General features: G+C 38.6%; 4 protein-coding genes across 11 annotated transcripts; 2 read left to right on the top strand and 2 right to left on the bottom strand.

Annotated features, from left to right (window-relative positions):
• Positions 1 to 281: 281 nt before the first annotated feature.
• Positions 282 to 11,198, bottom strand: cacng6b (calcium channel, voltage-dependent, gamma subunit 6b). The gene is made up of 5 exons (XM_056763431.1): positions 11,175 to 11,198; positions 8,669 to 9,432; positions 3,651 to 3,725; positions 3,203 to 3,340; positions 282 to 2,174 (listed from the first exon to the last, which is right to left on the bottom strand). Exons 2-5 carry the CDS (start codon positions 9,015 to 9,017, stop codon positions 1,951 to 1,953), a joined length of 786 nt encoding a protein of 261 aa, XP_056619409.1. The 5' UTR covers positions 9,018 to 9,432; positions 11,175 to 11,198; the 3' UTR covers positions 282 to 1,950.
• A 2,617-nt stretch (positions 11,199 to 13,815) lies between these two features.
• On the bottom strand, positions 13,816 to 18,444 carry u2af2a (U2 small nuclear RNA auxiliary factor 2a). 6 transcript variants are annotated; one of them, XM_056763394.1, is made up of 12 exons: positions 18,374 to 18,444; positions 17,319 to 17,920; positions 17,073 to 17,223; positions 16,847 to 16,953; positions 16,613 to 16,764; positions 16,275 to 16,391; positions 16,042 to 16,180; positions 15,834 to 15,940; positions 15,599 to 15,721; positions 15,303 to 15,389; positions 14,964 to 15,215; positions 13,816 to 14,885 (listed from the first exon to the last, which is right to left on the bottom strand). In XM_056763394.1, the coding sequence occupies exons 4-12, from the start codon at positions 16,866 to 16,868 to the stop codon at positions 14,751 to 14,753; spliced, it is 1,134 nt and encodes a 377-aa protein (XP_056619372.1). In that variant the 5' UTR covers positions 16,869 to 16,953; positions 17,073 to 17,223; positions 17,319 to 17,920; positions 18,374 to 18,444; the 3' UTR covers positions 13,816 to 14,750. The 6 variants fall into 6 exon arrangements, with proteins under 6 accessions (XP_056619372.1, XP_056619369.1, XP_056619371.1 ...); XM_056763391.1 differs by having other exon boundaries at positions 17,319 to 17,441; positions 17,784 to 18,429; XM_056763393.1 differs by having other exon boundaries at positions 17,319 to 17,441; positions 17,976 to 18,429.
• Positions 18,445 to 18,463: 19 nt separating this feature from the next.
• On the top strand, positions 18,464 to 21,574 carry isoc2 (isochorismatase domain containing 2). Of its 2 annotated transcripts, none has more exons than XM_056763442.1 (8): positions 18,464 to 18,569; positions 18,661 to 18,711; positions 18,923 to 19,004; positions 19,817 to 19,941; positions 20,056 to 20,268; positions 20,375 to 20,445; positions 20,721 to 20,838; positions 21,230 to 21,574. In XM_056763442.1, coding segments are annotated over exons 3-8 (594 nt in total). In that variant the 5' UTR covers positions 18,464 to 18,569; positions 18,661 to 18,711; positions 18,923 to 19,003; the 3' UTR covers positions 21,296 to 21,574. The 2 variants fall into 2 exon arrangements, with proteins under 2 accessions (XP_056619420.1, XP_056619421.1); XM_056763443.1 differs by having other exon boundaries at positions 18,473 to 18,542.
• Positions 21,575 to 22,167: 593 nt separating this feature from the next.
• Positions 22,168 to 27,940, top strand: foxj2 (forkhead box J2). Of its 2 annotated transcripts, none has more exons than XM_056763388.1 (10): positions 22,168 to 22,615; positions 22,927 to 23,242; positions 23,917 to 23,991; positions 24,123 to 24,200; positions 24,290 to 24,391; positions 25,421 to 25,586; positions 25,674 to 25,922; positions 26,023 to 26,124; positions 26,298 to 26,666; positions 26,767 to 27,940. In XM_056763388.1, exons 2-10 carry the CDS (start codon positions 22,937 to 22,939, stop codon positions 26,868 to 26,870), a joined length of 1,551 nt encoding a protein of 516 aa, XP_056619366.1. In that variant the 5' UTR covers positions 22,168 to 22,615; positions 22,927 to 22,936; the 3' UTR covers positions 26,871 to 27,940. The 2 variants fall into 2 exon arrangements, with proteins under 2 accessions (XP_056619366.1, XP_056619365.1); XM_056763387.1 differs by having other exon boundaries at positions 22,923 to 23,242.
• The last annotated feature ends 21 nt before the right edge of the window (positions 27,941 to 27,961 follow it).

Raw genomic sequence — 27,961 nt, 5'->3', positions numbered from 1 at the left:
CATACTTGCCCCATCTGACCAACCTACACTCACTAATGCTACGGACTCACAGATTATTTTTGCTGAACCGATATGTACCAAAACCAATCTAGTTACAAGCACACTAGGACATGCAGAAATTTAGACCAAGATTTTCCACTAGATGTTGGCGTCAGTTAGACAGGAGCTGGACATAGTGCACATAACTGAGGCTCGGACCTTTCCTCACTTCCCAAATTTACCGCCCATACATTCACAAACCCCTCACTGAGAGCCGGGGTGGGAGAGGAGCTTGTGGGTAGACGCAGGGAAACAGCAGATCTGCCCAAGAGGGATCAACATTGAGAGAACGTTGAGGGGGGGCATAGTTGAAATTCTAGTATAATATTTCTCATTCATTTCAACATGATGTGCTTAGATGACCAACGCACTAATTTTAGACCAAGCGAGCGTCAAAAGAGAAGTGAGATTAAGAAACAAGTAAGGAAGAGAGCAGAGGAAACGTTCTTAGGTGAAAGAGATTTAATCATTCAGCAAAATTAGAGAAAGAGTGTGACAGAAATAACCAACAAGCAGAAGTAGAGGTAAGTCAGGAGAACATGATAGAACATGGGATGAGATTAAGAAAAGCACTATCACAGCAACGGAAGTACAATATTACCAAAAAATATTTACACTGAATCGTGGCTCAACAGTGAGTCTGTATAGTACAACTGTACACAAGTATAAACAATAAACCATTCAATTAAAGGGATAGATTACCAAAATATATAAATATGTTTCATTATTTACTCACCCTTATGGCATAATGAACCAGTAGAATTTATTCTTCTGCAGAACACAAAAGAAGATATTTTGAAGAATGTTGGTAACTAAACAGTGAACCTAATTGACTTCGATGGTCTGGACACAAATCCATTGAGACATTTCTCAAAATATTTTCTTTTACGTTCACTGAAGAAATATTGTAGACATGTTTTGAACAATATTGTGGTGAGTAAATTAGGAAATAATTTGTATTTTTTGTGAACTACCCCTTTAAATCTACTAATGGATGTTTATGATATCATGTCTGCTATTATATTGTTTATTGAAAACCCTGTTAAAACAACCATTATGTAATATGATGCTGGTGTCCGTGATCATGCTGGTCATGCTGGTCGACCAGGTCCAATTGACAGTTTCAGCGGCAACAACATAAACAAATGTTATGTGGCCCAAACTTAGCTTCCGGTAGATGTCTGCAAAGAATCAATAACTGTTGAAAAGGTTTAATCTAATTCAATACAATTGATAAACAATCAAATATTGATATTAATTAATGTTAATATTATTTAAATATAAACGTTATAACCAAACACACACTGGATGTTAACTTCAGGTCAGGTGCGTGTGTCTGATGAATCCATCTAGAGCCAAGTTTGCTAGTGAGTGACACGGATGTTCTAATCTACCAGTTAGACCAGCATCAGACCAGCATAAACCAGAATGGACCAGTGTGGGAATACATGAAAATGCAAACCCTAGTAGCTGTTGCCTATGCTATGAACAAGAAGGGATGGCTCATTTCTAAAGAAAGAATGTGTTATTTTCATACAACACAAAATCAAGTCAGTCAGTGTCTTATACAAGTCAGCAACATAGATAAATACACAAAGCATAAACACATAGCATATTGTGTAAATGAGGCCTTTAAAGAAACAGTAAACAGATCTGTTGGTCACTGATTTTATGTACAGAGCCATTAAAGATACAGAGGATTCATTTCAGACATGTATGTAAATGCTTTACTGTCCATAACCATGTTAAGGAGCAATTCTAACATCAGTGTGCAAAACATTAGGAAATTAGCTTTTTTCTGTATGTTGAATGGTTTGTGAGTCCTTTAGAACATTATTTCATTTATTCTTAAGCAATGAACGTGTACGAAAGATCTGATGGTGCTTAACTCACAGGAAGTCTTGCCGACAGCTAAGCATCTGTACTGCTCTGCTGGTGGAAACATTTCTCCAGAGGATTGTTGGGGAGGGAAAGCAATAAGAACATAAAACCTGCAAAGACGAGAATGGCCCCAGCCGAACCCACACACGCTACTGACCAAGACAGCTCATGATGGAGAGGGATACTGTGGTCACTTGCCAAAAAGCCCAGCACAGACTGGTGGAAAACAACGAGGGACAACCATAACAGGACACCTGGGAAAAAGCGGTCAGAGAGAGTTTTTAAAGAAGGGTTTCATCAAATGTGCTGTGTGTAATTTGACAGCCTATAGACTGTAATGCAATAAAATATATACATAACTATGTCTTCAGACGTGTATAAAGAACTTACATGATGCAGCGTTATGTTTTTATTACCTTAGAATGAGCTACTTCTATCTACATACGCTGCGGGTCCCCTTGCATGGAATTCAAACTTTGTTTCTAAAGTTGCCCTAAACAGATAAACTGCTCTACAGGGGCACATTATTTACTTCGTCAAAGAAGCGGAAACACGACAACATCTTAGTTCTGTGTCAGCCACTGTAGTGCTTCTAAAGAGAGGAGTGGAGTGAGCCTTCGGATGCAATTTGCATCCCCGCCCCTAGATGCTGCTAAATATCATGCACTGGACATTAGAGGTGAATTCATTTCTAGTGAAGTTTTTTTCTGATAGGTGTGCCACCTCCTTTGGCCTATGATACAAATCTAGGTCAATGAATTCCATTTTATGTTTTTAAACCCAGTGCACCCTTGAGGGTTATTGGGCCAAAGTTTTATTTAGCTGTTCTCTGCCAATTTCACACATCCAATATCACACTCAGGGTATGCCCATCCTTATCATTAACTTTGATTTAACTTTTGATAAGGCTAAGGCTAACCCTGTCTAACACTAGCAATAGCAGTGAACCTTACCCCAACCTGTTGATTATAGACATCATCAAAATGTGTGAGTTGCACATGCACCCATTCTGACATAAGGCCAGCTGTATTGCATGAGATGCCAGGCTTTGATGCGGTTAAGGTATGAACCCAGAATCCCAGCAATGGGACACACTGTGTTTTACCAACGTCAAATCATCCGTTATGTCGATCGACTCACAGGATATATCCGTTAATCATGGTTCTCCTCATGTTCCTCCTGTTCTAAATGACTAAATGTTATGCTGTTATGTTGTACAGTAGCTGGAGGTTCTTCGCAAGTGTTTCATGGAAGTGGAATGAAGTTACCGTTTGAGTTTTACCTGAGAGGACGAAGCAGATGGTTGCTGGTTTGAGGAAGAATGACACACTTTTACTGAGGGACATGGTAATACACACGGCACCCATGACCATCAGAAACAAACTAAACAAAGCCAACATTGAGGTCGCCATATGCAAACCTATAAGTAAAGAGAAGCAATCGCACATTTATATTTGTTTTAATACTGGCATTCTACACAAACAGAGCACAAATAGTATGTGTTTATTTATCTCTTATTAATCGTTTCATTTAAACTGGGTTGTGTTGTGCATATTGTTGGTGTGAATACTAATGCTTGACATGCACTGTTAAAATAAGGATTGACCAAGAAACACATAAAATATATTATAATGTAGCATAACATGACTGATTCTCAAAGAGGGAAAAAGAGAATGAGCAGGAAAATGCATTTAGACAGCAGAGAGACAAAGTCTATGTTGTGAACTTACTCTTTTCTGTCGTTTTCTTAAATATAACCGCATTTTCCCCTGAAGTGTAGAATTTAAAGTAGGTGCAGTTTGATTCTGAGGGAGAAGAGAACAGACAATGAGAGGTGCGGACTTAATATCAGTCAGAGAAACAGAGAAAGGCACTTCAGCCCGCTGCTGTAATGATCATTGTGTATTAATGTGCCGAGGAAAAGAGCCGCTCGATCACGCATAGCACTGAGATAACTAGAGAGAGAAAGAGGGGCAGATGGAGAGGGAGGAGACGCGGGTGAGGCAGATGGAAGGGCAAAACAAGAGAGAAGACAAGTTCCTATATGCAGATTAAAAGCCAGTTACTCTCTTTCTATGTTCTGCACCTCTTTGTCTTCTCATCTTTCCCGCCTTTTCACTTATATGTTCTCTAAATTTAGATGTTAAAATAGGCAGCAGTTCGATTTAGATGTTCATACATGTGCAGCATGACTGACCTTCCTGCTATGAAAGTTTCCACAACATTAGCGATGCATTTTTAGATGGCGGGTCAAGTTAACACAATATATAAACATGTGCTATTAAAATCCTTCCTCGAGAGCCCTGTTTGTTTTAAACCAACAAACACATTCTAACATTCCTGCCAACCTGATCTCACAGGAATGCGTAACTATTTTAAGAAGTGGATGTTCGTATGAATTTGTACATTGTGAAACGCACAGAAACGTACGATTACTGGATAAAGGCTATACTGAAACCCCGCTTCTAACCCTAAGGTCAATAGCGCGAAAGCAAATCGTACAAAATTGTACGAATGAAATCGTACAAATTCATACGAAGTACCGGTAGCCGAAAGTAGCCACAATGTAAAATTAAATTGTGATGTGAGATTGTGTTGTTCCATACTAAAAAGCAGAAACATCACAGGAATTTGAATGGATTTAATTGTTATAATGGGAAATTGGCTTTCTTACAATAGTGGTCTCTGTTGGTCTATAATTTTAATGTGTTGGGTTCTGTTAACGGGATGTTATCTGGTGGCTGGGAAGTCTAACACCATTTTATAATGGTTTTGATGAACAGCTTATGGTTCATAACGGTTCTTTTTTGTAAAGGAAACTTTTCTATTTTTTATTAAAACAACAAATAATTTTCCCAGCAGCAATATTATATATCATGTTGATATATATTGAACATATATTAATTATTATGAATACATACATGTACAGTATCATCATCTTTATATGTGAATATTAAATTAGTCAGACAGCACATGAGTTTATATGATCTGCCTAGAGCAGGTAACAATGAACAAAGCTCTTAAAATCCATCATAAGGCGAAAACCAGCATGAAAACATAAATATGTTTTGATCAACTATCTATATTAGTCTTTATTATTTGAACGTCTATAATGCTAACTAAACCTTGTCTTTGGACGGAAAAAATCTAGCCAAACTTTTGCACAATGACAGGAGAAATTGCCCATAATATTGCTTTTGTGCATTCTCAGCTGTTGTGTTGGGATCTATTACATCTCCGAGCAGATAGTGGAACTGTTTCTTAAAAGAACTGGCACTGTTTCAAGAGACATCATCACAGTCATCAAGACTTAACACTCCGTACCTTACAAATGGGAGCAAATGAAACTTCCTGTCTCTCTGTTCCTGCGTGTTGTTATATGAGAGGTATAATGAATATCGCAAACCAGGGGCCTGTTTCAGAAAGGAGGTACAACTCCTTGTACAGGCCCTGGTAATCCCGAGGCTGGACTACTGCAATGCTCTCCTTGCTTGTCCTTCTGCAAAGGCTATCAGACCGCTTCAGCTGGTTCAGAACGCAACAGCACGACTCGTCTTCCAACAGCCCGAAAGCGCTCATGTGACTCCCCTCCACTGGCTACTGGTTGAAGCCCGTATCAGATTCAAGTCACTAATGCTTGCCTACAGGACTATCACTGGATCTGCACCGGCATACTTTCACACCCTCCTACACCTCTACACCACATCAATATCCCTGCGTACAGCAAACCAGCGGCGTCTTGTATTGCCTTCCCATAAGGGCAGTAAAATGCTTTCCCGCTCATTCTTGTTCACAACTTCTTCCTGGTGGAACATTCTTCCTAACTCGGTCCGCTCAACCATCTAGCTTTTGTTGAAACCATTAACTTTGTATTGGCACCTATTGTATTATTGCTCCTCTATGACATATCGCTTTGGATAAAAGCGTCTGCTAAATGACTAAGTATAAGGTGAAAACGCTGAGTATATTAACCCTGAAATGAGGGAAACTCTTGGTTTTCTGTTTCGGAATGCGAGGTACAGTATGTCAAACCCGAGAAAGCAGGGTAACTCAAGCCTGTTTCTAAAAGAGAGGTAACGTATACTCAGAGTCAGTCACCATAGTAACTTACTCTTTGAACCTATAGTCGGGAGCAGGTTTTCTTTGGTAAACCCAGAGTTTATTTCGATATCATCCCCCTTTTTAAGCGCAAGTGGTGTACTTCATTCATTCATTCATTTAATAGAGACATTCATTGCCCACATTTTGATCACACAAGACCATCTCAGTGACCAAAATGTCATATGTGCTTTTATAGAGGACCTTGTATGTGAAGAGGCTGTATTAATTCATGGGGATGTACTTTGATTTAGGGAGAGCAATTCAGGAGCCGAGTGGACTTTGTAATGTCCCTGTGCACTTTTATTAAAACTGTACCATTTTTCTTTTCAGTTGAATAGATAAAATAAATCATACATCCTTCTTTCCAAAAACATCAGCCATAGTGGCCGTTTATTACATCAGAGCATATTCTTTCCCTTACATTTTCTCACAAATTATAGTTTTCTATGGAGGATAAGAAATTACTTAATAAAGTATATGAATAAAAGTGCATGAATAAAGAAATGAATGAATACAGACATAAATGCAGAAATTATGCAATAAAGGTCAAAAACGATTAATTGAGATGTTCGAAGCATGGGTTCCAAGCAGGGATCGTCTGAAAATGACAAGTCTCTCACACCCTAACAAGTGTCCTATACAACATCTCACACTCATTATTAGAACACTGATGGGGAATGAGAAAATAAGAATTATTTTACTATTTAAATTTTCCTTCTGTTGTTTCATTCATTTGTTCATTAATTTACTGATTAATGTATTTGTTTATTGGTAGATTTATCTATTTATTAATTTAAACTTAAGTCATTTTCAGCACATTATTAAATGCTGTGCTGAAATCCACTGTATGCAGAGCGGAAAGTGAGCCTCACTCTCAAGCGCTTTCTGCCGCCATGTTGCTTTTTTGGGTGCCGCTGCCATGGTGAATCGTCATATCCGAGCTCCAGTGATCATGGCTTGTCATAGTTGTGGTGCAAGCGCATAACTAAAGGTAAGCCTACCCAACGTTCATAGAACTAACTCAAATCAGCTGTTCTGAAACCAAAAACTCAAAGTTTCGCATCTCGGTGTGAATCAACTCAGAGTTCACATTTTAACTCGTGTTGGTTGAACCTCCTTGTTGAAATGGCCCCCAGGAAATAAACTATAAGTAGCTTCTATTGCATCTCAAGTTAATATCTCAAAAGTCAACAGCATTTAATAATACCAGTATTTAAATGCATGTGTGATATAAATGTTAATTTTACATGTTCAGTTAATAATATCGTACAGGACTTGTTCCATCCGTTAACCTACCTAACAGATTAGTTTATACTGAAGAACAGACAATGCCCGTTGTATGGAGACTAAAACGATATAATGATAAAGTTTTGGATTTTCTCAGCACACCATACACACTGTTAGTCTCTCTCCCTCCAACTCACACAAAGCAATTGTAAAACATTACAACAGCACACCAGAATCAGTTTATTTTGTAAATCTTATTTTAATGCCTGTATTCTACCTAATTATTTGCATTTCTCTTTCATTCCAGTCTCCAGTTTCCCATTAGCAAAACAAACACCACAGATTGGAAGAGTAAGTCAGTCTGTTATGTTTAGAATGGAATGCAATATTAGCTCACTGAAAACAGTAAACGGCACACTACATAGGCCTTGTGCAAAAACAAACAGAACATGGGAATAATTGCACAGTAATGCATGACCTCATCACACTGTATGTTTATTTAGCATGTACATGCAAATACAGTATGATGTCTAGGTATTCACTATGTATACAGAAAATGTGCATACACTCGAACTTAAAAGCTTATTTTTTAATCAAATTGGCTTTACAGGTCATTTGAATTTCAATTGTGTAATTTAATGATATCTATAATAATATTATATTTATACAGTATATAATTATGGTGTGTTGTTATATTGTATTTTATTGCATTGCATTGCATTGCATTACATTATATTATAGTTAAGTTAGACAATTCGATATTTAAGTCAGTTTAATAAATTTAAATTCAAACTACTTGTTAAGCCAATCCTAAAATTACCTATAAATTTAAGTCAGCTTTTTTACAGTAAACTATGCACAAGTAAGGGATATTGTACAGGCATCCGATTGTTATCGCAGAAATAAGCCCCGATAGTGTGATCTTGTGATCTTGTATCACACTAAAGGGGCTTATTTCACGATAACATCCAGCTGTTTGTACATTATCCCGCTAATTACGCGGCTACTTGGCACATGAGAAAAAACTGGAAATGAAATGTGAATTTCAAATATTTTATAAGCTCATGTGTACTCATTGCAGACCTTCCATCGTTTACTTTCGGTTTTAAAGTATAATACATTGTTCAAATGTCACGAACTGGCAATTTGGTTAAATATTTGGTAAATATAATGTCATGTGTTATTAAAAGACATTGGCCTATTTATATTTAATTAGTCAAAAAAAAACTGTCAAAATGATTAACATCCGGGTTAACGTGTGATGTCATTTTTTTAGGTTGTTATCTGGGAATAACGAACCTGCAAATTTCGCGATTGGCCAATCAAAATGAAGCATTCCAACGAGGCTTGTAACTATAATTTACATAAATACATGAAAATCAAGGTAATTCTTATGATGTGAAAGAATGAGAGCCCTCACCTCCGTGCAGTTCTGCCGGCCCACAGGTTTCTCTTTCCGGGTCAATATCTGAGACCCACAGCGTGCGCACACATGATTTCCAAAGGCCATAGTGTGCCATCTCACACGTCTGGTTGTTCCTGAAGTGTTTTGGTTGGGATAGCTCCACCCAGAACTCTGTCCCCATACCCAGTACTGTCAGAGTAACACCTATGACTGCGATGAACAATGACAGCTTGATCTTGCCCTCCTGGCTGTCACTCATCCGAGGGGGTCTTGATCTTTTGCCCCCGCGACCAGTCTTACCTAATGCAGCCATACCTCCTCTGCCTTCCTCTTCCTGCTGCGGCAAAAAATAGTTGGACCACATGGCGGCCACAAAACTTTCCTGACAAGTAGGAAAACTCCCGGAAGAAACGGAAAAGCAAGAAGGACTACAGTAAAAATGAAGACTAGATATTAGTCTGGACTTGGGAGGGCGAATAGACAATAAACGCTCAAGTGTATTAATAGAAAGCTCAGAAAAACGAGATGATAGAAAATCAAAATGTTTTGTAATGTAAAAAGAATCTAGTAGACAAGGAATTCAAGTTATAAAGGGTCATTTTTGAGGCGTGTAGAGTGGGAATTATACTGCCGTTTACAAAATAGAGATAAATAAAGACTTTGATAAATTGGACAAGAATAGCAGCTATGAGATCAAAGCAAACAGGTGATGACAAACAAACAGTAAAAACTGGATTGAGATCTCAGAGAAGTGAAAAGAAGATCGTCTTTTAGGCACCCTGAAGAAAAAAGAGAAAGAAGTAAGGCAGTAAGTACAAAAAATAGAAAGACTGAAGGATACATCTATTAGAGATTTTGACCTGCTCTACATTTTGTCCTTCGTTCAATTTACAGTCATTGAGATGTGAGTCATGAGGTCACATTGTCTAAGCATTGTCAGATCATACTGTGAGATATCAACACATACCCATCCAACTTTTTTAGCCCTGCCCGTTTGATCCGTGCCATTTTAAGGCCTGATAAATGCCTGAGTATTACGTGTACAGAGAACTATTAGATCTATGGACAATGAGACTCCAGGTGTGTGCTGTTGTGGTATTCTAAAAAAAGACAAGGGATTGGGAAGAGTTTAACCGAACAAAGCTACAGATGAGACTCAAGGTTGTTGGAGGAGGTAGGAAAGAAAAGAGACAGGTGGAGCGCCAGGTTCAGCGGTAGTTGTTAATTTATGTGTGACAGGCACACAGGCAGAGGGTCTTTAGCCATTATCACTGCACAAGGAGGCAGTTCTACATGTATGACACACTCACAAGTAAGCCATTGTGGATTATTAACATGGATGTTTGGTTATTAATATAAAAGTCTATAAGGCAATTGCACTCGAATTTAATTTGTTTATTTGCAAAAACAAATAACAATGTGTTATTGTGTAAGATAGCGGTATTTTTTATCATTAATACTTTTCACTTGTCAATTAAAAAAATCCAACTGCAGTTTGATTGATATAATTTTTTATGCACAATAAAAATCATGTTTATAAATGGAGTTTTGTTTTTGCAAATAAATTCTTCACTTGGAGATATGGTAGTGATTCTTTTTTTGCATTTTTTACTCTAAAAAACAAAATAGGCTGATCACATACTCTTTTCATGTACATAAACCAGATACATCAGACTCAATACCCAGTGAAAGAGAATGTTGCATTACAACCATTTGAGATACAACAGACTGTCAAAACATGAACTAGAAATGCAGCTATTGGCTATAAATAACATCTTGTACAATAACAATCTTCTCAATTACAACTCTTTATTTTACCCAAGCTCTGTCAAATTTCCCATGAAATACAAAGATACAGTATATTATATATATATATATATAAACATGTTAATAGTATTGGCTGTTCAAATTGGAAACTAGTGAAAAACTAAAATCTCAGCCAAGACTCCAAGATGGGAAATACATTGGACCATTTTGGCAGCCAGTCCGTAAAACAATTTGTCATCGTTTTTTGTACTTCAGCCGCACACACTATAAAGTTTGTGATTTAGATTCAGCAAACATAACGCATGAACTGTTTAAAATAGATCATACTAAATGACATGTACACTAAATGATCTGCCAGATAGCAGGCCGTTGAGAAACAAACCTAACTTTTAGCTTTGAGGTTATATGCAGCATTTCATAAAATGGCAAAAATAGTTCCTTATCAGGTCAACCTCATAACATTTCAAGTAGTTTAGAGGAAATACTAGATATTTATATAATCAAGTATTCTAAGTTGTGATGACGAAATAAGTATTGTAAAATTATCAAATGTATACAGAAGGTATCGCCAACCAGCCATCATGTTAGCAGAGCACAATACGTAAATATTAATACTTTTCAAAGTTGTTAGAACAGCATTAAAGGCGTGTTTCACATTAAGATTTTATGAAAACTATAACAGTATGCATGTGCGCAGCCAGTGCATTGAAATAACTACAAATGTTAATAACAATGAGAGCAATTAAATCCTGACCTGGTCTGAGTGGGTGCAGATCTGATGACTAGATACAGGAAAGTCAGCTGTGAGAGAAAGAGAGGGAGGGACATAAAGAGAGAGAGAAAGTGACTGTCAGCCAGAGGAGGAGGGAGGAGGAGGGAGAAAACGGCTCGGGCTCAAGCAATCCAAGTGTTGAGACTGAATACATGATAGCTCAACTATGGGCAGATGATGTCAGCATGAATATTTTTCTGGGTTTTTGTAACTCGGGTGTACGTTGGAGTTCGTTTTGCAGGCATATGGGAAAGTTAAGTTTATGTCAGCTGATCCACAGACATTTGTGTGAGCGCATGGGCAAGAGGGCTATTTTGGACAAACACCTGTTAATGACATCAAATGCGCAGGAGTTGCACTGGCAAAGACAGGAAAGAGAGAGGATTGTTTATCTGGCGAGACAGCAGCTGATAAGCGAGAAAGTGGCTTAGAACGTAATAGGTGACTTTGAATCCCATTGACAGGTGTGCAAGGGGAAAAGTGAAATGAAACCCGGGATTCATAAGAATGTAAATAATGGAGCATAGATATACAGGAAACACAGGTGTTGATCCAAAATTTAGGAAACAAAACCATTTGCGACCCTGGATCACAAAACCAGTCTTAAGTAGCAGGGGAACATTTTTGGAAAAAGACAAAAATATTTGTATGGTTCAAAATGATTGTTTTCTTCTTTTATGCAAGAAATCTTTAGGACATTAAGTAAAGATCATGTTACATGAAGATATTTTGTAAATTTCCAACCTAAAAAATATATAAAAACTTTTATATTTATGAGTGGATGGCCTCCCACAGTGCCTCTGATTTAAAACTTCAAACTTTATTTTTTTTTGCATCCTCAGATTCCGGTTTTAAACGTTTGTATCTGCCAGAAACTCATACATCCATAGAAAGCTTAATTATTCAGTTTTCATTAAATGTAAAGATCTCAATTTAATAAAATTGACTCATAAGACTGGTTTTGTTGTCCATGGTCACATTTGCTGTTGAAAGTGGAGAAATAAAAGTGTAAAATGAGCCTTCCTGTAGCTACTCATTTTGTAAGTCCAGGATATGCAAATTTCACTATGTGAACACTAAACCCGCCAACTAAGGCAGGGAGAGATACACTGTGCAACAAGTCATCAATCACATTTGTTGGTTGGCAAAGCTGCATCTGAAAACAGTGATGATACCGCAATAATAGATCAGCATGCAACAAAGTACTTCATTCAAATAATCCACTTCCCTGAAATGAGTTGAAAATTTGTGCTTTTATACCTAGAGAATTTACATCTCCAAAAATAGAAATTGGCGAGATGTGAAATACGTTAAGTATTTTACTCTCACAAAAACGTCTTCAAAAATTTTTTTAGTCTTCAGTTTTTTTTACTTTGGACAAAATTTTACTTCACTACATTATAAAGCATATACGTTCTACTCCACTACATAAATACAGGCCATTTTTACATTTAACAATCCAGTGTCCAGTGTGTAATTTTTTTGAGGATCTATTGACAGAAATGCAATATAATATCCATAACTATGAGACGAATAAGCTTACACAACGAAGCGATATGTTTTTATTACCTTTGAATGAGCTATGTCTATACATACACCGCGGGTCCCCTTGCATGTAAATCGCCATGTTCTGTCTGCCGTTGTAGTGTTTGGAATGGGAGGGGAGTGGAGCGGTTGGTTGCGGCTAGATTCCACTGACTGGACCTTTAAGTACTTAATGTACATTTTTAGTATTAAAGGTAAAAAAACAAATGTATTTATAAAATGTTGAGTAAAAAATGTAATATATGCATAATATAGTGAAGTAAATTTTTTCCAACAAGTACAGAAAAGTAGTTTCCCACCTCTGGATTTTGGCAAAACTACAAACAATGAGATGAGGTCCTCAAAAACATTCAAACTTTTTAATGGATGGGTTAAAAGTCCCAAGCCACATATCTGCCAATTATTGAAATCATAACTGTGCATCATGGGTGTGTCATTCACGACTAAAACTAGCATACAAAAAACAGATTGTATCTTAGATATTAAGACTTTAGATATAAACATTTCTTAGACCCTCTAAAAGCAGTGGAGATTAAGCAGTTTCGTTTTTTTATTTACTGACCAATGAATGATTTACAAATCCCTTCATAAAATTTTATTCTGTGTAAAACTGGGATCAGTTGTGGTCTAGTGGTTAGAGAGTTGGACTCGTACTCAGAAGGTCGCTGGTTCAATTTCACTGGTGCCACCAGGAAATGACTGAAGTGCCCTTGAGCAAGGCACCTTACCCCTGTTTGCTCTGCAGTGATAGCTGCCCACTACACCCTACTTGTAAATCGCTTTGGATAAGTGTGTCTGCCAAATGAATAAATGTAAATGTAATGCCCAACTGCTTTTTTTTGGCAATTCTTTATTTTCAAACTAGAAATACTTTAAGGTCAGCAATCAAAATATTTCCACTGACATTGTGACAAAATCATAGCTATTTAACGCCCCAGTCCCCAGAAAACAACCCCCAAGTCTGAAAATAGACTAACCGATAGCTCCTAACACTAGCTCAACTACTTATAGAGCAAGCAGGATAAGAAGAGCTGTTAGCAGTATCTGCTGGCAGAATACAGATGCAATGTATATGGAATCAATTCAAATGCATTAAGTTTATTTTACCAAAACCTTATTCTGGTCCTCATACATAAATGCATTGTATTAAATCAACTCAGCTTATTACATTTTTTAAAAACAGCAGTTGACAGTTAAATACAGAATGTATAAAATTAAAAGAAATAAAAGGAAAAATACAGGTTCTACTGGGAACAAATCTGGTTCGATGGGGCCGGAAAAACAGAGTTTACAAGAAGCAGTATAACTACTAGGAGATGTGAAAGGAAAGAAAGAAAGGAAGAGCAGGGATAGTGGGGAAGAACAGTATAGACAAGTGGTAAGACTCAACCTCTACAAGATGCCTGTAGAGGGCTTACCTCAGACATATATGGTGTCAAGAGACGACACAGAAACTTCTCTCACTGCACACATTTACACTTAGCCCAAACACAAAACATTTCACAGCCTCAATAAAAAAAACATAAAAACAAAGACCTCTCCACATAGCCCCTTCTATTGATTCCTTGTTTTTTGAGTGCAAAATTCATTTTTGTTGTTTTCAATGTCAGTCTCCCTATAGCTTCATTAACTCCGTACTTTTTATCATCCTGTAAGTCCTATCCTATCAGTTGGGCTTAAAGCATGTGAGCTGCACAGACATAATAGGTATTTAACACTTGACAAAAATCAACATGAGCCAAAATTAAGATGGAAGTTTAGTGGCATGTCCAGTTGATCCTTTTCTGTAGACAATGACAGTCTGGTACAGTCTGATTTCCCATTATAAAGCTTTACACAAACTTCAATGTTGTCAAAAAACATCACATAGGGTCGATTTTGACCAATGACCTGTCATGTTTTTTAACAAAAGCACACATCCTCTGAGAGTTCGTAAACCTACAAAATCAAGAGTTTCCAAAAGGTTGAAATCAGGCCATCTGCGTTTCTCTCGGTCTTGAATCTGTCCCGTTTCTACCAGAAGTCACGGCGGTGGTAGGCATCAGGGTCGCAGTATTTAGTCACAACCACTCTGTTGGCAAATTTCCTTCCTGTTAACCCCTGCATTGCTTTCTGAGAGTCAAACACTGACATAAATTCCACAAAGATCTAAAAGAGAAGAAAGAAACATTTAAATACAAAAATTACACAAATTTCACATTGACATGTACTGAAGATTTGTCAAACCTTTCCAGTGCCAGGAACTTCCAAGCCGTCGACAGGGCGTGGGATTTCGATGCTCTTGACCTGGCCGTATTTGGAGCACTCGTCTTTGACGTCTTCCACGATCTCTTCATACTCGTCATCATCCAGCAGTTCCTCCGGGGCCACCATGTTCATCAGACACAGGACTTCTGTGGGAATGCCACCCATCTGGGTGACCGAGCTGTTCATTAGACCTGGAACCTGCAGGGTCACTGGAGTCTGGTTTATCCCCGTCTTTAGAAGAAATAAAGAGAGAGATGGATATTTAACTTCATATAAAGGTATATAGTTGCATCAAAGCATGTTCGCTCTCTTCCTCACCAGGGTGGTGTTCTTGGAGCCCACGCTTGCTCTTTGGACCAGGAGTTTCTTGTCACCCAGCTGCATTCCGTTTAGACCCGCGATGGCCTGTGATTGTAAACAGTGCAATGTGCGATTGTAACCTCAGCGCCTATTCCATTAGGCACATACCAAACAGATCCAAGGAACTCACAGTCGACTTAGAAAAATGCTTAACTGTAACTTACTAAATAATGGTGACCTTTTACGGTTTTAATGGTGTTGCAGTTTTAATGTAAATACGGTTTTAAATGAAGTTCCGTCAGTGTTTTTATTACCTGGTCACTGATATTGACGTCAACATATTCACAGAAGGCATAACCCTTTGAGAGGCCTGTAGCGCTGTCTTTCACAAGGTTAAATGCCTTTAGAGGACCAAATGACGTCAGCAATTCTTTTACCTGTGGAAAAGATATTACATTTTAGTCAGAATTAAGTAGAAAAGAAAAGTAGTGTATAAAAATATGAAAATTCTTAGAAATAATCGTAAAAAAATTACATTTTTATACAAACCTGATCATCATTGAGGTAATTTGGGAGACCACCAATGAAGAGTTTATGCGCCGAATCAGGAACCACTGTGGAGACCACGCCTACAGAGAGAGAACAAGTGATACCACCTAATGGTCTGTGTTAAATCAATCACAACTTAAGCTTCAAAATAATTAAAGAAAGAAAAATCTTAAGCAGAAGTCAAGTAAAAAAGCAAATATAGCCATGCCTGGGACGTAGACGCTGGGGTTTTCACTCATGCCCGGTAGAGGTTGGTAGTCGTGTGGTCGGCGAATCTTTAGACTCTGTCCCTGGAAAATGATGCCATCAAACGCCATGGCCTGCGTGGTCTCATCCACGGAGCGGAACTGTATTAACAAAACATAAAAACAATATTATTCTTCCGAAACCTCTCTTGTGAAGCACTTATCTGAGGATCTACTGCACAGGACAAAGTCTGACCTCCAGAAAGGCAAAGTTCTTGTCCTGGTTGATCTGAACAGCAAGGACTGGATTTCCAGGGGCCTGAGTCAGGCCACCCAAACGCATCTGAGCGTTGAAAAAGTCCATCATGGACTCCTATCAGATACCAGAGAGCGACGCAATTATTGAATTGAATATTAAACACACTTGAATATAAATCAAAGCATGCAGATAGCAAGCACAGAGATACATTTTCTCAAGCATTTAATCTGTGAAATGAATCAGAGCAATTGTTTATATTTAACAGCAATAAACATAATGGGTTACATCACAAGTGGGATCATCACACCCTCTTATTTACCAATAGTGAAGCTCACCTCTGTTATACCGAATGGGATGTTGCCAACGTACAAACGCCGGGCTTGTCGAGTCATCTGGCTGCCCACCACAGGAACAGGTGTTGGGGTTACAGCCAGACCCTCAGGGGTCATAGTGGGCAGCAGAGCAGTAGCTGGGATCTGACCTGCAGCTGAAGTCCAAGTAATTTTTTCAAAAGATGTTAGACACGTGTAAGGAAAGAGAGCAACCTATAGAAAGAGAACAAGACTCACCTTGCATGGCTTTGTACTGCATGGGTGTGATGTGTTCAAAACCTGGAGGGGGAACATCCCAGTACTTCTTTACTTTAATCTTTTTCTTCTCACGGTGCGGGGAGCGACTGCACGGACAGACAGATCAACAACAACAAAATCAATTACGGTATTCAATAATATACAGATACACCAGCTCTCAACAATCCTAATGATTTCAGCTTTCCAAACATCAGTCCCAGCGTACCTGCGTCTGTGTCTGTGATCCTTGCTATCTCCATGACGATCTCGGCTGCCTCTCCGTTCTCGGTCCCCACTCCTCCTCTTCCTGTCATGGTCTCTGCTGCGACTTCTCGAGCCACTCCGCCGGTGGTGCTTGTTCTCCTTGTCTCTGTCCGCTGTTCAGTGAATTGCAGTGAAACATACAAAAATTGATCAAAATGCACACATCAATTAGTTTGTAGTAGTTCTTTCAAACTCTATCAGTACTAACCTGTTAAATTTCTGCATAGATACAGTGGGGTTCACAGTCTGAGTCCACTTGTGAACATGCTCTATTTTGCATTTTTCTAATATTTCTTTTTCGCTAAAAATCATATTATCAGCATAACTTGAACTGTAAAAGTGAACATGAATTTATTAGTATTTGGTTTGTTCTCTTTGGATTTAATGACAGCATGCACTCAAGCTGGACTCATATTTGCGTAAAACACGCTGTTATTCCAGCAAAATGAGAATCTGCTTCATTTGAAGGTACTTTTATGACACTCATTTCAATTTATTTGTTTGATATTTTTAAACACATTTTTAGTTTAAAATTTGATTTCGCATCCCACGTTTTCATATTTTCAATGAATCATCACTGTAATAACATGCCTCGTAAAATTTGTGAGACCACACCCCCTCAGCAAAGACAATAACAAACAGTTTCCAGACGTTAGATTGATTTAATGCTTACAAGTGTTTGGTGTTCTGTTTGGTGTTTGGTGTTCTGTGCAATCTCATACAGGACAGAATTGTAAAGACAGGTTGTGTCTTTAGTCTGCAGACTGACCAGCTGCTAGCCCAGCGAAGCAGGTCTTTCAACCACACCCACTGAAACACATGACAAAACGCTCAATGACATCAGACGGATAGCTTTATTTCTCACCTTGCTTGTTTTCAGTCAGCTGTCTCTCAAACTCGTCAAAATCTGACATTTTGCAGCAGCTCCGACACACCGACTGAGTAAAACCGGCTAGCTAGAAGCTAGCAACTCAGTGACTGCGAACAAATCGCACAGGCAAGCTGTGACGCAAATGCGAAACTATGACTTCTGAATGAGATAAGTGCGAGCTGGTAAAAATAAAGCGCAGTTTAATGAAAGCAGCAGGAGTCGAACTGGTGTTCTCCACGGCCGCTCAGCACATATAAAGACTAGCATGAGGAAAACGTGCCTTTTACGGAGATCAAGCAAAACAAAGGTGCGACAGTTGCTGCACCGCACTACACGAGTGCCTTGCTCTCAGAGGAGCGCACGAATTCCTTAAAAACTGCGATGATACATACGGAGCGGTCTCTGTTTCCCATAAAATCCCTGTGAAACGCCAAGGCCGTGAGAAAGCGTACGCTAAGGTCATTGGCCACTCCAATACACTTCCGGGTCAACGCCACTCTCTAAACCATCTGGATAATTTCAAATGTTAAACTCCTCTTTCACCTGTGCGATGTTCGATGCGTGTGTATTTGCATTATATGGTCATTTGTATGTATAATTTGACTTTTTCGTGTTAGCAGTAAACGAATAAACAAACATGGACCAACATAATTTTATGTTTTTGTTGTGTATGTGACAGCGCCCTCTGCTCATCCGCTTATTAGCGGTTAAGTGCGGGTCGCTTCTGCAGGTACGTGTGCTGCGGCGACTAACTTGCATTGTTGTTTTTGATCATATATATGTTTAAATGACTCATATAACTATTAGTATATACATTTGTGTTTTGTAATGGTCGTAGAGCACGAATTTGCTGCTTGTCCGCTGCTGTCTTCTACAAGTCTGCTGGGGTTTCGCTTGACCTGCTCGTTACCTTTAAAACTTGTGCTTCAACTGTTTTACAGAAAAAAGTTCATCTAGACACCGGACAGTTGTGATAAATCTTCATCTTTGCGATCTGAGACTTCATATCGAATCGCAGAAACAGTAAGTTCTGCTAGTTTGCCTATGAATGTCATGGACCTCATGTCAGGCAGTAGGACTATTGTAATATACGTATAGTGACAGTGAGGCGGGATTACGTCTGGGGTTCTCAACCTTAATGACGCCAAGGCCCCCCCACTTTATTCAACAATATTTAAAGGTCCCCAACTCACTCACAAAAGACATTAACTGGAAAAGTTAAATTGACAAATAATAATAAATATTTGGGGTTTTAGTTGTTTTAAAATGCATTTCAATGTTTATTTTGTCTCATTTTAAATTATTAGTCATCCAAAGGCCCCCTTGGATGTCAGCTGGGCCACAGCCCCCCTGTTGAGAACCACTGGTTTACGTTGAGTTAACATGAAGGACGATAGGGCTCTGCCTGCATACACGCGTTCACCTTTGTTAGTACAGTGACTGTGTCCTCAAATTCTAGTGAATTACTTGGACACCTTTGAAGCATGCTCAGACATGCCCTTGTGACACACAGAGACATTTTCTGATGTGCTGAATACTCTGTTTACATATTTTGTGTTTCATGAGAACTTCACATGGCAGACTTAACATTTAACAACTAGGTTTATAATACAATCCGCGAAATAAGTTCTTGGGCGGTTTTAAAGTATACATTACTCATAAATTGTGCATTTTATAGTATTCACAGTAAGTTACAAAATAAGTCTGTTATATGCTTTATTCTTTTAACATTAAAAAGTTCAACCAATATTTAGGACAACTGTAAATGAATGCAAATACATATGTATTTCTGGGTATGGTAAACATGGGACATAACTGCCTGATGTTCTCCTCAGTGGCCATAATAGGGAGACTCTCCACCAAAGGCTCAGTGCTGTTTCTGTGTGACATGCAGGAGAAATTTAGACCCGCGATCTACCAATTCACAAATATTGTGAGCAATGCCGCAAGATTACTACAGGTACAGTCTGCACCCATAATGTAGCATAACGGTGTTGTCAATTCTATCTTTCTAATAATAACAGGTCAATTATAGGTCAGGAAACACACGTTATTAATTATGTTTCTCTCGCAGGCATGTCAAATCTTGAACATCCCCCAGATATTGACAGAGCAGTACCCCAAAGGTCTGGGCCCCACGGTTCCTGAACTGGGTGCAGATGGGCTAAAGCCTCATGAAAAGACCAGTTTCTCCATGCTGACAGACAGTGTGAAGAGCTCACTGAAGACCCTGGGAGATCCTCAGCAGGTCATTCTGTGTGGCATTGAGGCTCAAGCCTGCATCGCGGTAACGTCAAGTGGGATATTTTAACTGATGTCACGCTTACTTATACTTTATGACACACAGTTAATGCATACTGATCCTGATCTTCAGGTTTCTTGCTTTACTGTAGTGCACAACCTTTGATCTCCTCGAGCAAGGCATGGAGGTTCACATTGTAGCAGATGCGGTCTCTGCTCGAAGGTACAAATTGCTTCTTAGATTTTCTTAGACGCAGAAACATACAACTGCTGCCTGCCTTACCATGACTCACACACATATTTTTACAAGCACAAGGTCAAGTATAGTATTTTTCTGGAATGATGGATAGCATCTTTAAGCCTTTTCTATAGGGGAGTTATTGTTGGCAGATATAGCTGAATTTGTTTAGGCACTTGTGCAGAATTTTCTATGTATTATAAGTTAAGCCTTTAAGTAATTGTCAGGTGTTGAAAACTTATCTGCCTGTTGTTTTTCAGCCAAACAGATCGGCTTTTTGCACTGTCTCGACTGAAGCAGAGTGGAGCGTTTCTTACCACCACAGAGGGAGTTTTATTACAACTAGTGCAGAATGCCAAGCACCCCAACTTTAAAGAAGTACTTTATCTGTCTATTTGTCTGTCTGGTTGAATGGGAAGCACAGATTGGTTATTTATAGTAATATAGCTTTATTTGTACATTTGGGAATTTGATGCCTTCAGTTTCTATTTTATGAAAAGCATTGTTTGGTCTTGACAAGAAAAAAATCCTGGTTTTGAATAAACCAATGATTACATTTTTTCTTTAAGCCATTTTTTTAATGAAATTATGTGATTTGGAAAGGGTTTAGTTTGCTGTTTGCATTGGAGGTAATTATAGGTTTGAGAGAGCTTGTGTGCATGAGAGTACATGAGGAGTTGCTGAAATGGTTGGGATTTTGTGTCGAAAAGGATTCTGTTCTGTCATTGTTCTTTTCGTGTTCTTACCTGTAATTCTTCTTTGTACACAGATCCAGAAGCTCCTGGCCCACCCCTCCCCTGACACAGGCCTGCTGGCCTTATACAGCTCTCTGTAGTGCCAGCCACACACACCACACCCTACAGACATGAGTACATAAATTACTGTAATTTAACATAAACTCTTGAATATTGCGCTGTTGCATTTTCAAATAATCGTATTTTCAAAGAAACTAAATATTTAAAACGGTGTAATAAAGGCTGTAATATATGTTTAGTTATTCAGTATTAAGAAATAAAAACAAAATGAAACAACCAAAATTAGCAGTTATTCTGTATTATATTTTCTGCAAACATTGCATATGAAAATCTAAATAAATTCTGGCATAATTTCTTTACACATAAGTTTCTGTCTTTGTTAATATTGATTTTTTGTTTTGACATCAAAAAGCCCACAGCCCCATCAAAAAGGAATGCCAAACCAGGAAATTTCTCCTTCTGTCTTACACAAAAAAATTGAAACTGGATAGAATTCAGCATGATCAATATTAATATTTATGTCACTTTAAAAGGAAAAAGTCTCAGCATTTATAAATAAAAAATGTGTGCCATAAACAGCACATATTTTTCATATATACAGTGTCATCAACAGACCTTGGCCCACATTGATTTTCTGCTTTAATAAACTTAATACATTGTGAATTACTAGCTTTTTTATTTGTAGGTTTTACACAATCAAAACGATCATGTGTAAATACCCCCTTGAGTATTCCTGTGCTGAAAATCAATGACATATAAAGGGATTAAGTCTGACATGCAGCAGGATGTAAACATGACCAAGTAAATGTGAATGGAAATTATTACAGTGAGCTCCCGCCTACTCCTCTCCTATTTCAGCAGTGGAACAGGAACTTACTCAACAGTTAAACATTATAAGTGCAGCCATGATAGAGAAGGAGGGGCAAACGAGAGACGGGAGGAGAACGAGAGGTGTTTAACTTATGTGCGATTTCATGTGGCGCTGCGCAGACTGACCGAATTGTGGCATCAAAACTCGCGACAGCGATCTAAAACGCCAGCCTTAGAATTGCTCTCGCGATACTTTGATGACCCACAGCGATCTGTGTGCGCAGCGCCGTACGAGGTCGAACACACCCAAAGAGCGCTCGTATGTCAACTGACGTTCAGCACAGGCACAAAGGGAGGGGTAAAAAGAAAGGCAAGAACTTTTCCGATAGTTCTCCGTCTCCTCAACAGAATATTAACACGAAGCCTATTAACTTGGAAGCCTGTGTCGGCGAATAAATGCAGCGATAAGCGGAAAAGAGATAAGAAATGGCAAAGTGTTGAGTAAACGTTTGCTGTGCTACCCTGTGCAACAGATGCAAGCATTAGAAATTGATACAGTGTGAAGTCTGTGGCCTTTGGATAGCAGTGATGTAAGTGTTTCTGTCCTTTATTTACTTTATTATACACACATGTTTTATAGGAATGAATGTGCGGCGTTCGGACCTTTGATCAAAACGGTACGCATTGAGAATGTTCTCTGAATTTCCTTTTTTAAGCATTACTTAATGAAATGTAAATACATATATGTATAAAATCTTTTTTTTATTACAACTCATCTTAATATTGTTGCCCTGCACCGGTGTGTGCATTGAAATGATCACGGTTCTTATGCCATCCAGGGGTGAAACCAGCAATGTAGCTTATTATTTCATATTTTTTGTTTCCCCTGCACCTCAGACAGTCCCTTCAGCATGACGTCGGAACTGGACTCCAGTTTGACCAGCATCGACTGGCTTCCCCAGCTGGGAATCAGCTCCTTGCGTTCAGGGAAAGAGAGAGTGGAGCGAAAGAAAGATCGAGGAAGAGAGACGGATCTACCCCCCTTACCTCCAGTGACCCCCGCATCTAATTCCAAAGCGAAGCCTTTGCACAGCTATGCCACTCTGATCGCCATGGCCATTAGTTCTGCCCCTGAAAGAAAGATGAGTTTAAATGATATTTACACATGGATCAGTGATACTTTTCCGTATTACAGCAGAGCAGGAAGAGGCTGGAAGGTAAAGACCACTTCGTGACCACTTCCTTATAAACTGGGTCATGATGCGCAGATAAACAAGCAGATGGGCTCGAACACATCATGCTCTATTTTGAGGGCTTTGTACTTTATTGACTTGCTAAACATTTATGGATCAACTTTAGGGAAATATAAAGGTTGTTTTGTTTATTACTCACGTTTTGGTGGATACTCACTTTCAGAGCACTAGGGGCACGTTTCTTTATTAATGCCTAAGCAAGTCTGAAGGTCTATATAGCTTCATTTACATAAGACAGCCCCAGTATTTAATCAACTTGTGTTTGTAACCGTGATTTCATTGAGAGCCCAATTGCTCTTTTGTAAGAGATAATGCTGACTTGAATGGCCAAGGAGCTCTGCTTCTGTTTCATACCCAAGTTCTGATTTATCTGAAGACTCGAAGTGAACTGCTTTTACTTGGAATTTAAGATTTAAAACAAAGATTTCTTACAGCTTAGTTTATTAGGACTAGGTGCAGTGTTTCAGAGAAATTGTGTTGCAATCTGTTCTCAAATACCTAAATGATATGTAATGCAATTTCACAATTTAAAGTGAGGACCCTGTGCTACCCATGTAAATACATTAAAAGCAGATTTGCATATGATTGAGACACAACTATATATATATAATATGTAGAAATTCTGTTTTTTATTTTAGAACTCAATCCGACACAATTTGTCCCTAAATAAATGTTTCCGGAAAGTCCCTCGACCACAGAGTGACCCTGGAAAGGTGATGTAGAGATATTGTTCTATATTAATATAAGAAAAAAATATTGAATGGGCCTCAGTTGCTTTCTTTAATGATAAGTCCTTTTTAAACTTTCAAATTTTCTCAAATCAGTTTCCTGTTTCGTTTTGCAGGGGTCATACTGGACGATGGATGGACCCTACCCATCTCAACCCAGGGGAGTCAAACGTCCTTACCCTAAAGAGGAAGAGGTAATGCACTAGAAACATACTTATTTCGTCTATGAGATGTCAATATGTGAAAATGAATTATATTGAACTTACTTACTCCATTATCCCAGTTCCAGAGTCCATCCTCAGAGACCCATGAGCTTGTCAATCAACCAGAGACCCTCCCACTCCAGTCGGACACAAAGAGCGTATTCTCTTCTCCTCCTTGTAAGGTACGAACTAAGTAATCTCTCCTGCTTTTCTATTGAAAATGAATGTTCTCTTCGAGCAGACAGAGCTGGTAGTCAAGGAATGAGGAAATGAATGTGAGGATGAGAACTAAACAAAAGAGAACCAGTGACTGATGGATTATAAATCTGGAATAAATGAAATATCTGATTTATAATATGCTTGATATCTATTAAAATGAATGAAGGAATGAGGCATTTATATAGCGCTTTATTGTGTATTGCTGTATACCCAAAGCGCTTGACAATCATATGAGGGGGGTCTCTCCTCACCCACCACCAGTGTGCAGCATCCACTTGGAATGATATCTGCTTGATATCAAAAAGATTTACGAATGTTTTAAAAAATAAATTAAAGGAGCAATGTGGAGATTTTAACGGCATCTAGCAGTGAGGTCACGAATTGCAAGCAATGGCTCCCTCAACAGCTCATGCCTCCCTTTCGAAGCACTACGGCGGCTGACACAGTACTAAGATGTTGTCACGATGTTGTCATTTCTTTGCCAAAGGAGATAAAGTATTTATGACACTCTGTAGAGCAGTTTGTCCGTTTAGGGCTACTGTAGAAACAACCTGGTAAATTCCATGTAAGGGGACCCGTATCGTATGTAGATAGAAATAACTCATTCTAAGGTAGTAAAAACATAACGCTTCATGATGTGAGGTCCTTATACACCTCTGAAGACATAGTTATGTATATTATGTTTCATTTCTATCCTTGTAAATATCATACACAGCACCTTTTATAACGGTCTTAGTCAAAAGCATCTTTCATTTTGTTTATTTCGTGTTTTCTCTTTTTGGATAATGATGCACATCCCTACATTTCACAAGAACATATTTAGTTCTTTATTTGTAAATAGATTTTATTAATTATGAAATATATAGAATACATGATGGAAGTGGTATTTCTGCTATTTTTAACATCATAAGAGGGAAAAAATGACAGAACGTTTATCTTATTGGTAAACTATTCCTTTAAAATGTCATAGCTTTCATCCTCTGTTTCCACAGCAACGTCCAAGTGCTCCAATACCCGTATCTCTTCCGACCTCTCACCCTTCACACCCTCATCCTGATCCCCCGCTTCGATTCTCCTTTGCCGATTTGAATCTACCAGACCTGTATAATTCCTTTCAGTCCCTGTGTCGCACTGTGAGAGACAGAGTCACCTCACAATGTAAGTGTGGACATTGAGTGTATTCCAAAAACATTATTTCAGGGAAGATACACAGTAGGTTTATAAATGTTTCTCATTTTCCCATAGCGGATTTTTCCACTTTACTTGGACTCATGAATGACAGCACACCACTCCACACCCCTACTCTTGCCCCCCTCTCCCCCTGCCCAAACCCCAATACTAATCAGTACACCACCCTAAACCCTAATACCACCGGCAACATCAACCTAAATACACCCAATACTATCTCTAGTTTTGTCCATAACCCAATCCAGAATCCCCCTAATGTTTATTCACATTCCAACACTGAGCCCGCCAGGCTGATGCACAATAATGGTGAGTGCGCTTCCACAATAGTGACATGTGTTCACAGGATATAAGCGTTCTGATAACCTGATCAGTGATCTTATTATGTTATCTCTTCTCTTCCTTTCAGTTGTCCCTGCAGACTGGTTCAGTAATGCTGACTCTTTGAGAGAGAGTTTTAGAATAGCTAGTAGTCTGGACTGGTCTAACATTGACCTCACCTCTCACCCTGGTCAGTACTCAACGTGAGATTTTGTTCTTTTACCATTTCAGTTGTAAAAACCACCTTTGGGATTTGCAAGAAAGCACTATTTTCTGTAAAGTTTAGAAATCACCAAACAGCATACTTTACTAAAAGTTAGAATAGAATGATTCATTGTTTCTTTCTTTCGTCTCGTCATGCAGACTTGGTAGAAAGCATGCGCCAGGCAGAGCTTTGTGAGTGGGCGTTGGATTCAACACTTTTCACCTCGCTATGCGATTCCCTCAACCGTTTCTTCACTCAAAAGGGTCTCATTGGCTCCACCTCTGGTGCCCCCTCCCCTTTGGGTCAAATGGCCCTACCTCCTCTCAGTATGCCAGCCACCAACCCTCCCACCCTGTGTAGTTTAACTCAACCCTCTTCACTGAGCTACCCCTCCCAGCTTCCTCTTGCCACAGGTGAACCTCCTCTGCAAAGTCCCGGGAGATCCCTGACCCCACTCGCCCAGCACCAGGCAGCACAGAGACAACCAGAGTTACAGCCAACAACAAGCCAGCCTCTGACTCCTAATGGTACGATGAGAGATACTTTTTAAAAATCACTTTATATGTACCCTCATGTTGTCAAATACATTCTTATACATATATTCTTATATATTTTATCTTCATGCAGCACTTCAAACTCAGCCACTGTCCCCAAGAAATCGTCCGCCTTTGAAGAACCATCCCAGTGAGGAAATCCAGGACGACTTTGACTGGGATTCGCTGATTGAGTAATTTTTGTTGGCTTGATGTTCAGGACACAGAGTAAAACAGGACACGGGACAACAAGACACAAGCCAATTAAGAGACAAGGTAACAATATCTGAAAACATGGAAATGAGGTCAACTCATTCATCTTTTACAGACGTTTCATGTGCTGTATATATGATTTCCTTACTACACCAGAGAGCATCATTCAAGGACTTCTTCAGTTTAAATACACAGTAGTCAGGACCTAACTGAGATCTACCAACAAATGTATGTCAAGGCACGAGTGCTTATTTGTGCCATACCGCTCAGAACCTTGAAGAGAGTTGGTCCTGACAATGTTTTACATATTTGTCTTAACTACTATGCCAGCTGCCTTTTGTGTCATCATATGACAATAAACAACAGTGTAAATAACATTAGCACTTCCTAAGCCTTAGCCAACAGACAATGGATGTTGATAGGCTTTACTAACAAATTCTGTGTACATCTAACAGTTTGTAAAGTTTGTCACCCAAATAGGAAAGTCCTGTAATGAATTACTCACTCTCAAGTTGTTTCAAATCTGTATACAATTTGTTCTGTTGAACATAAAGATATTTAGAAGAATGTTAGCAACTGACATTTCTGGAATGTTAATTGTAGGTAAAATTATTGTATACGTTTTATTTTATCTTATTTTTGTGTTCTGTTGAACATAAAATAAGATGTTTGGGCTAATTTAGGAAACGCGACAGTTATGGGTCACTTTTGACTAGCATTTATATTTTTTCTACTATGGTAGTCAAAAATGCCCCAGAACTATCCGTCGTTAAATATTTTCCAAATATCTTTCCTTGTTCATCGAAACAGACATTTATACAGGTTTGGAAAAACTGTAGGGTTATTCATGACAGAATTTTCACTTTTGGGTGGAGTATCCCTTAAACAATACCTTGAGGTACATTATGACAATACATATGAATTATATATTTTGACTGAAAATAAGGACTTTTGTTTACTTTATTACTTTATTTTCCTCACCTTTTCACTTCAGCATATCCCCTTAGGGAGCTGGATTTTGTCTTTTTGAAAATAAAATGTGAGACTTTGCCCTATGATTGCCTATGCCGTAGTTT

Source organism: Triplophysa dalaica, chromosome 12 (assembly GCF_015846415.1).
Source record: "Triplophysa dalaica isolate WHDGS20190420 chromosome 12, ASM1584641v1, whole genome shotgun sequence".
In the NCBI taxonomy this organism is placed as follows: domain Eukaryota; kingdom Metazoa; phylum Chordata; class Actinopteri; order Cypriniformes; family Nemacheilidae; genus Triplophysa; species Triplophysa dalaica.
The sequence above is the reverse complement of the archived record's forward strand: the minus strand, read 5'-3'. Positions and strand labels throughout refer to the sequence as shown.